The sequence below is a fragment of the Oryza brachyantha genome, chromosome 2 (assembly GCF_000231095.2).
Source record: "Oryza brachyantha chromosome 2, ObraRS2, whole genome shotgun sequence".
NCBI lineage: Eukaryota > Viridiplantae > Streptophyta > Magnoliopsida > Poales > Poaceae > Oryza > Oryza brachyantha.
The window spans coordinates 25,788,679-25,798,855 of record NC_023164.2 but is presented as its reverse complement, the minus strand read 5'-3'; the positions used below and the strand labels follow the sequence as shown (position 1 = coordinate 25,798,855).

The 10,177-nt window shown below is 44.0% G+C and overlaps 1 protein-coding gene across 1 annotated transcript; it reads right to left on the bottom strand.

The window, feature by feature from the left end:
* Positions 1-1,934: 1,934 nt before the first annotated feature.
* On the bottom strand, positions 1,935-8,176 carry LOC102721990 (serine carboxypeptidase 24). The gene is made up of 9 exons (XM_040521039.1): positions 7,523-8,176; positions 3,892-3,999; positions 3,722-3,817; positions 3,518-3,610; positions 3,332-3,417; positions 2,690-3,144; positions 2,514-2,609; positions 2,305-2,410; positions 1,935-2,226 (listed from the first exon to the last, which is right to left on the bottom strand). The coding sequence occupies exons 1-9, from the start codon at positions 7,815-7,817 to the stop codon at positions 2,083-2,085; spliced, it is 1,479 nt and encodes a 492-aa protein (XP_040376973.1). The 5' UTR covers positions 7,818-8,176; the 3' UTR covers positions 1,935-2,082.
* Between the last annotated feature and the right edge of the window lie 2,001 nt (positions 8,177-10,177).

Genomic DNA, 10,177 nt, shown 5'->3' with positions numbered 1-10,177 from the left:
CAATACTACGCGGCGGCGGAGCGCTCGCCGGACTCCGTTCTCCGATTCCGTCCAGGCAAGTGCGCCCCCCTCTCTCTCTCTCGCTCTCCCTTTCCCTTTCTCTGCGGGCGGTGGAGGGGCGTCGCGGTGTACGGAAGGGACGGACGGTCGCGCCTCCCTCCTTTTCCCCTCTCCCATCTGCTCCCTCCCCCTTAGTCGCTCCGCCGCGGATCGCGCCGGCACCGCCCGGGGACGGGGCTTTGGTTTTCTGTCTGATGATTCGGTTGGGTGTTTTGGTGAATTGTGCTGATGCTGCGAAGCAGCAAAGGTGTTACCTCAGCGTTTGGGGATTCAGTGAAAGTGCTTGTAATGGTAAATGTGCTAGTAGCATGGAGTAGATTTGAAGGGGTTAAGTATTGCTTGCTTCTACAAAGGTACTAGCATGTTAGCTTTCAGCAAAATAGTTTTTCTTAGACAGATTCTGTTATTTAATCCTGCTAGTTATTGTAATCAAACCGCAAAGTTAAACCTTTTGTTGTTGATTAGTACTTAGCATGTTATAGTGGAATCTTACTGGAGCAGTACTTGAGATCAGCAATACTCTTTCAGGAAGCCAATCCGTTCTTTTACTGAAGAGAATTTAAGTGAAGTGCAAAATAAGGACAAGCTGATTTTTTTTTAAATAAAAACGCATGTGCCGAGAGAAGGGTCTCTGTTACTAGTGCTCAAAGTGTTCAACACCTCAGCAGCATACTAGCATAGCAGGACATTAATTACTGCTGAAATTTTACTCTTGAGATATCTACTATGTTTTACTTAAGGTTCTGTACTTCTGTTTCATAGTAGCATACTACCATAGCCAGATGTTTTCTACCATGATATTTATTCATGTAATAGATTCATGAGATGATAAGACTGTCCTGTGGTTCCCAGAGAGATTTTTTTTTTAAGAAATCTGCATGTCCCGAAGGAAGGGTCTCTTTTTTTCATCTCAATACCTCCCTGAGGGCATAATGATATTTTTATCTTGGGATAGTACAAAATTTTCTTTTAGCTTATATTTCATAGGATATTTCATAGGGAGGTTGAGAACCTGCCGAGAGGTACCGCATTTTCTAGTGTACAACTTCGTTACCTGGAGTGCCAAAATTTTACTCAAAAAATTTGGTACCTCGAGGCACTTGACCACAAAACTTCCCTCTTGTAATATAGTCATTAGACTGATTAGAGTATTAGACTATCTAGCTTCACATAGATTGATGAATTTGATATGTTTGTTCCATTTCCACCTCATTTAGCAGATACTAATAAGTGAAAACCTGCTGTTAAGATGGGTAGCACAGAACACCCAATTCCTGTGCAGTCACCTGCTTGCTCTATTGTGAACGATGGGTCGGCTGCTCCTGCTCCTGCTACTGACTCAAAGCCAAAGAAGAAGATATGCTGTGCATGCCCTGATACCAAGAGGCTGAGAGACGAGTGCATCGTTGAGCATGGGGAGTCTGCGTGCACCAAGTGGATTGAAGCTCATAAGCGGTGCCTCCGAGCTGAGGGGTTTAATGTCTGAATTTCTCTAGTCACCTGAAGGCATTGCCTTTAATTTTACAGAAGTGACAGAATATCCGATTTTAGATGTAAGTTGAATTCAGGGATTAGTTGCCATGTTTTTGCCTGCTTTCCCTGTATGACAGGGAACTCATTTTCATGAAAAATAAAGTTACTAGAACTACTTTTTGTGGTGATCACACTATGGCTATATTGAGCGAATTTCTTTATGGCTTCATTTTGCATTGAATTGGGAAAGGCCCAGGGGTCTTCCAACTAGCACCACAAGGTGGTGGTTGACCCGGGTTTGAGCCTCACTCAAGTTCTGATATGAGTCCTTTCTCTCATATCTAGCGTTTTGCGTTGAATTGTATGGAGGTTATAGTATTCTTTTTCGATGAGATTTTTGCTTCAGTGGTAAGCAGAGTGAAAGAAGTTTATTAGCTCATTGTTGCAATGCCCATGGTTTCCATGGCACAGCCATCCTTATTCTCTTCTCCTACTTTTTCCAAGAACAATCAATCACACTCCTCGCCTATCGGTTCTTGGCAAGAACCATCAGGATTTTGGCAATGGCTCCCCTGCCAAGAATGACTGGAACATTCTGAATGCTCTCCTTGGCTGAAACAATGGCACCTCATGCCCAGCACCTCTCACTGATGCAAATGTCAGCCCTTCATACACCTCAGACCATCCTCCAACCTACACAAATTACCATTGCAGATAAAGATTTCTGCTTAAACTGCAAGTGACAAAACAGCAATGGAGATTGCTCACTACCTGCCTAGCTGAGTACCATGGGTACCAGCGGATCTTAGTCTTCAGTCCAAGATGGCTGAGTGCAAACCTCGTCGCGGTCACCGGCACGACTGAATCCGTGTCGCCGCTGCATTTTTATCATTGAACAAAAGCTCATGATCTCTGAAGCACAACTCTGCTGCATCAATGGAAAAATATCACACACTCCCAAGGTCCATGAACTCACTCACCTGAACACCCACACCCTCAGCCCGGCCTTCATCAGCAACCTGTAGGTCGGCAGCATGGAGAATTCAGAGTCTCGCCATGTCTTGATGAGCACATCACTGCCAGATCAAGACACAATTCAGTGTTGACAAGTTGACAACAATGGCGAGAAAAAAAAAATGTCAGATGATGAATCAACCTGCAGGCCGTCCATCTGTAGGGTATCCCAGTGGTGTTGGCGTGCATGGCCTCCTGCACGTCCGGCCGGTTGTAGTACTTCTCGGCGTAGGTCTCCGTGCAGGGGTCGTACCCGAACGACCGGCGACGGATGAAGGTGTCCTTGAACCTCAGCACGGCCTTGCCGCGGCGGCGGCGGCGGTGGCGGCCGCCGGCGGTGGCGGTGGCGGTGGCGTTGACGTTGGCGGCGGCGGCGGCGCAGGACGGCGTGTAGATGCTGTACTGGTCGATGTCGCCGAACTCGTGGTTCATGGCATAGCTCATGGCGCGGTTGCAGAGCCGCGAGACGTTGGCGCTGGTGAAGTTGCACGACGACATGATGGCTTTGTAGGTGGCGTCGGAGATCATGGCGTGCGTCCACCAGTAGGTCACCGTGCCGATGTTGTCGTAGTAGTTGTCAGTCACACCGTTGCCCACCTGGGTAATTACGATTAATTACTCACATGGTTCTTTTCAGCCCGAAAAATCTTGTCAGATATAGATTCTAACATGTGTGTTCAGTTTGAATTCAAATGGTCATTTTCAGTCTGAAACTCTTCAGAGATAGAACATGTGGAGTTCAGTTGAGTTCAGAGTCTGCTCCTGTTAATTTGATGGTACTCACAAGGATCCCTTTGAGGTTGATGAAAGGATTTGGTGACGCCTTGTTGAACTCGACGATCTTCCTTGCCAACTGGGGGACGTAGTGCCCTGGAATTTGTGCAAATTTTGTTGAAGGATTAGTCAGATAGATGATGCAGAGTTAGCAGTTATAGACATAGGTGATGCGTTGTCGGTTTACAACATTTACCAGCATAGCTTTCCCCGGCAATGTAGAAATCCCGGTGCCGGTACTGCGGGAAGCGCGACATCCAACTGACCAAGAACTTTAACGCATCTTGAGCTGCATCACATCAAATTCAGAAAGAACATCAAGTGAACATTCAGCATTTTGCCAGATTTGTGATGCAGTGTCAGAGAGATTATGTCAGTAAAAATTTCACAGATTAGGTACCAGTTCTCTCGTCGCCTGATGTCTTGAGATCCGAGGTGGTGTTGGAGTAGGAGAAGCCAACTCCGGCAGGTGATTCCAGGAACAGGAGGTTTGCCTCTGCAGTAACAAGTGTTCATCAGACAGGCTTTGCATTATCATTAGGAATGATGAGTTGCTGAGCTTAGTCTCACCTCTGTTCCATGAGTACTTGTTCAGATAAAGCCCTGTCCCGTTTGTCTTAATCCTGAACGGGCCAATCTCTTCAGATGCTCCATAGGCAATCGATGAGCACCCAGGACCTGGAAAATTATCAGAAAATATGTTTTATCTGCCCTTCTCTATATCACTCTACAGCTACAATAACTTTCAAAAGATCATCAGCAATTGAATCTAAAGTGGTTAGAGCATCAGAGAAATGGTACTGGTAAAACATAGTTAAGAAGGATATTTCTACAGCTACAGTAGCCTAACAAGATCATTAGCAACCGAATGTAAAGTGGCTAGGGGCATCAGAGAAATGGTACTGGTAAAAAACAGTAAGCATGTTACAGTTGCTAGTATTTGACAATTTTACTACTACAACAATTCAGAAGGTCAAAATCTACCAAAACAAGCAAGTCCTAAGGAAAAAAAGAGAGGAGAGATCTGAGACTCCAATCAAGAGGCCCATCCATCTCAGCACAGGCGTGCACCGGCCGCTCTGCAACCCCCAGAACCCCATTCCCAATGAACAAGTCAAAGAGAACATGCCATGGTGCTGCCAGAGCCCAGAGGAACCCACTGTGCCTGCCTGCATCTCTCTCTCTCTCTCTCATGATCTTATCTTCTCTATCTCAGGCCTTTTGTTTATGGCACAGTAAATTTTTTTCTCTTCTTGTTTCCTTTTATGTGCAAGATTGGAGAACCCAAAGGCAGGAAAAAGACTAGCTAGTCCTCTGCGTCTGCAATTCTGCAGCTGTGTTCTTGCAAATGACAATGCAGAGGCATCCCAGCCAATTCAGCCACGCTGCAACAACATGAGATTGTGAGTTGTTGTTATTGTTGTGAGGTAGTAAAGATTACTGTCTGGTTTGTAGCATGTGGCTTTATCCATGGAGGAAGGAAGCATGCCTGCATGTGTGATGATGATGATGACCAGAGAGATGAAGCAAATGGAATATTAATAATTGATCATAGCAAGGCCGAGTGAGTTGCAAACAGGGAGAAAATAACAAAAACAAAGAGGAGGAGGAGGCTGGCATCTGCTTGGTGCTGCCTGCAGCTTTTGGGTCACTCAGTCACTACACTACACTTGCTCACTAGCAAACATGGATGGATCTGTGCCTGTGTGCTGTGTGCTGTGTGCAGAGTACAGTGGCTGCTGCTGCTGCTGCTGCTGCTAGGCTTCATCATTTCTTGGGCCCCTGCTTGGCTTGGCTAGCTGCAGCATTCTCAGTCACATAATCACATGAGGCAAGCTGCAAGGATGTGGCCAAGGACGACGGGATCGTTCATCGGAGCGCGCCATTCCTGCTGCTGCTGCTCGCCGGACTTTCAGAACAATTCTGAATCAGGGAGGAGACGAGCAGATGAGCTCTGCATCATCGCGCGCGAGCGAGGCGAGAGCTGTTTGCCTGTACGTGCAGCTGAGGCACTGTGGACAGCTGCTGCTCGATCCACAGCCACGCTCAGGTGTGTGCGTGTGTGTGTGTGCAGTGCAGCGCTTCAGAGTTCAGAGAGACATTTCAATGTCTGAACATGCAGCTGGTTCTTTTCTCCTAGGAATGAGAGATGGAGATAAAAGATTTGTGTGTGTGTGTGTTAAGCTTGAATCATAAGATTAGAGTGTACTAATGCAGTATAAACAAAGGGTTAGTGGTAAGCAATGGAAGTGATTAGAAGGGCCTGAACTGAACAATTTTCTACTACTCCTTACCACTGAATAACCATGGCTTGGCGACATGGCTGGCAAATGGTAAAGATTAAAGAATGACCAGAACATGGCGCTGTAAAAAAAAAGAAACGAAATAAACACAGTACCTCACGCAGGACACGGTAAGAGATTTGGTGGCCAAGAAATGAATGCCAAAAAAGTCCAAAAGGCAGGATAACAATTCGTCAGCTTGAACAAGGAGGAACATACACACACGCATGGCCTTGCTCACAGCGTAGTCAGCTAGTGGTTGCCTGAAGACGGTAATGTCCGAACTGAACTGTAAATGATCCAAGATTATAGACTCGACAATTCTGGGCAAGCACACACTGTACTTAGCTTAAGTAGTACTACCAACCAAGCTAGGGCTTATTTATTCTTTGCCTATGGAGAAAAGAACCAAACAGTGCATGAGTTTCGAAGCATGGTTCTTGTCTGTCTCACACACATGACACATGGACCTACACCTACACTGTCACAAGGTTTTCAGATAAAAACGCACGGGATAAGGTGGTGTTTAGATTGGAGAAAATTTTTGAGAGAACTGTCACGTCAAATGTTTGACCGGATGTCGAAAAGGGTTTTCGGACACGAATAAAAAAACGAATTTCATGGCTAGCCTAGAAACCGCGAGACGAATCTTTTGAGCCTAATTAATCCGTTATTAGCACATGTTGGTTACTGTAGCACTTATGGCTAATCATGGACTAATTAGGCTCAAAAGATTCGTCTCAAGATTTCTTACGTAAATGTACAATTAGTTTTTTGGTTCATCTATATTTAATGTTTTATTTAGATGTCCAAAAATTCGATGTAATGTTTTGAGAAAAAAATTTGGGAACTAAACACGGCCTAAGTAGAGCCTGCATGTCGTGTTGCCCGGACCATGCACGGCTGCCTGCCTGCACGGCGCCGGCAGCTGGGCACGGCCGTGGCAGCGAGCTCGCCTGAGGCTGCCCGGTCTCCGCTGCATTTACATCTCTTCCTCGTGATCGATCGAGCTGCTAATGTTTCTTCAGGCATTGGTCATGTCCTTGCAGTTTGCACACAGCCACACACACACATTTACTACTACTCTCCTCTGCATTTACTATATCACTGTGCTGTTCTGCACTCAAACATACACAGCTATAGCAACACTACCAATTGCTCGATCGATCAAAGCACTTGTGTGCATCCGTCAGGCACAGCAAGATGGCAAGATGCCCCATTTGCAAGAGCTTAGCGCAGCAAGAACAGTGCTTCTCTGAGTCCATTCTCAAGGAGCCGGAGAGATCAAAGCTGAGAAAAGAATGTGGCTTTCCGTTAGGCGTGTGATCGATGACAAGAAGTTTGAACCTAGGAGTGCGTGTCAAAAAGCTCTGGAAAGTTGGTTTGCTAGTAGCTCTCGATCCTTTTGAACTCCATAAAAGCTAGGACTGGAGTAGCAAAGGTGAGACTGTGTATAGGCTCATGAAAAGACTCCAGGAATGTGTGCTCTCGGTTTGGTCAGTCAAACACGACCGATCCATCTACTTTTGTGCCTTGGGAGTTAATTGAGCACAGTAGTTAGGATCAATCAAGAAGCCATTATTGTCCAGTGTGCAATTAACAAGGGGTAATTGTTTGTCGGTATATTTACAAATAAAAAATAATTTGTGAATAAAATTATATATATATATATATTCTTAGTGATCTATGATACTGGAAAATAAAATTTAGTGAAAAATCTTCAAATCAATTTTAAATATAAAGTTAAAATTTTAAATTTTGTGCAAGTATAAGCAGAAGTAAAAAGTCGACTTTACAAAGATGAATGCAACCTTGAGATGCAGTAGAATTTACGTGAAGGATGCAAAACCGGATCAAATTAATGACGTAAAATGTTGATTAATGTGTTCAGAAAAGCGTAGAAACAGTAGCTGGCGTACCTCCGTTGAGCCAGAGTACGAGGGGCTTCATGGAGGCGTCGCCGGCGGCCTCGGTGAGCCAGTAGAAGAGCGCCCGCCCGCTCGCCTCGTTCACCGCCACGTACCCGGCGTACTGCGCGAACGCCACCGCCGGCTGCCCCGGCAGCGCCTCCAAGCGGTCGCTGCTCGCGCAACCGCCGCCGCCGACGGCGGCGGCCGCCACGACCCCACCGCCGCCTCCTGCCAGCCACGCCACCACAACGCTCGCCACCGCCACCGCCATGGCCGCCGCCCCGTTCCTCCCTCGCGGCGCCATCCAAGACGACGACGACGTTACAGCGCAAGAAGAGAGCTAGCTACCAGCTCCGATCAGAATGTCGCAAATGCAGCTCGATCGCTCGCCGCGTGCGTATTTATCCTAGTAGCTCGGAGCTAGCTAGCCATGGCGCGCGGCAAGCAATTATATGCGGCGTTGGATCGGGCGATCGAGCTCATCGCTCTGCGAAGCATTTAAGCTATGGCTACTAGCTCGGTCAGGTCAGAGCTGGGGAGGGAGGGAGAAGATGAGCGTGCGCGCTGCATTGCCTTGGCCGATGGCGGAGGACGGGGGGGCAGATACAGTGAGCTACGGCGCCATTAATACCCCCAGCTGCTACTGCTACTGCTACCGCTGGCAGCTCGCGAGGTCGGGATGGGAGAGAGACGAGGAGGAGGAGGAGGAGGAGGAGGAGGAGGAGGAGGGGGAGGGCAGTGGCTGCGGCGCAGCTGGAGAGATGGCCGAGGCCATAAATGCAAGCGCAGGCAGCTAGCTTTGCTCTAAGCTCAAACTCTACGGCAGCAGTGCAGCTTCACTTCGCCCTCGTCCTCACGCCACCGTGTTTTGATCTTGAGGAGTTCGTGTACTCTGCTTCACTGCAAACAAAAGCTGCGCAGTAATTCAGTTATGATTTTAAGGAGAGTATTATATAAATCAAAGTTGTGCAATTATGGCTATGTTCTTTTTGCGTACGAGAGAGAAAAGATTATCTGATTTTTAATAACTATTTAATATTATAAACGATGTAACTAACTAACATAAAGTTAAAAATTTACTTCAGAAAGATAAGATTATAAACTTATGTATAAAATTCTTTAAAAAAATATATTTCGAGAAACGTGTACGAAAAACCGAGAAGTAATCTGGTGATAAGATGCACAAAAGAACAACCTATATACCTAGTTGAGTAAGCTTTACTAATATCACACATTTAACCATATCTGCTTTAGTATTGCGGATTAGAAAAGTAACAGATAAAAGTTTATCTATAGTCTATCAAAATCGGCAATCGTTTTCTTTTTCTCTATCTCAGCGATAGTTTCTACTGCATGAAAAATTGGGTTGCAGCACAGGTTTACCGGACTATCTTTTTATTCTGCTTATACTTATAAACCAAATGAACTTTAAATTTATAATAGATTTTAAATATTTTTTATCGTAGTTTATTTTTGGTCTTGGAGTTTGGATCATTAAGAAAACGTATATAAAATGTTTATTCACAAAATACTTCATTTACAAATATATCTTTTGGTTTTTCTTGAATAAGCCAAACAATCACCCCTTGTAACATATATTTCAAAATAAAATGTTATATATGTACCTCACTAATAAAATGGTCTTTTTGAATGCTGGGGCCTGGGTAAGTTCATACTCCATAACAAATCGATGAAATGCTGTAGCATTTTCAAATATACCATTTCTCAGTGCCTCTGAAAACCGCTGCCCCCACATACACCACCATTTCTTGTTGTTTCGTGAAAGTGGCCAAAAAGTTCATTTTGCCAACATGGATTACAGCCAAAATAATCATTTGTCGGCCTAGATAAGTTACAGGAGCTTATAGTATTAATTTTTTGGAAATATCAGATGCCAAACAGTTTTGCCTAAAGAAAATTCTAAACAGTTAAAGACCCTATTCGGAATCGTATGGTTGGCTGAGCTAATTTATAGATTAAATAATTAAGCATTCCGATATGCTAAACATTACTCTATCTGGTCAAAAGTATTTATCATTTGAGACAATATTTGATCAAGCTTTTAAAATCTTGATAAATAATTTGTGTTAAAATAAATTTATAATAACTAGTACGTTTATGATATAGTATTTTTCAAGTAAGAATCTATATATATCACCTGTCTTGTATTTAAACTAGGCATTAAAAAATTATTGATGATCAGTATTTTAAAACTTTGACCAAATCTTGTTCTAAATGACAAATATTTTTAACTGAAGAGTATGTTTTTACAAATATTTTCTATATAACTATTTTTCTAAATAATCAAATAAATCAATTTTTAAGTTTATAATAATTTATATTAATTAATCTTGTGCTAACAAGCTTTCTCATCCCGCATGCCATAAGCTCAGCCGAACAGCTTTGTTGGAACACGGCTAAGTACTCATCGGACGTATGGAATAACAAAAGAAAGACTACTGTAGATACATACGCCTCATTCTGTCAAAAAATATACAATTATTTTTCAAATTTTGTTACAAATTATAACTTCTTCAACATCTCTATTATCTTTTTTTTTTTCAATCACAGACTTCACCACTAAAGCTTCTCTCCTACTACTACTTTTTTTTTTCAATCTATCGGAATATTTCTCTATTTAATTACAAATTTCATGACTTTCTT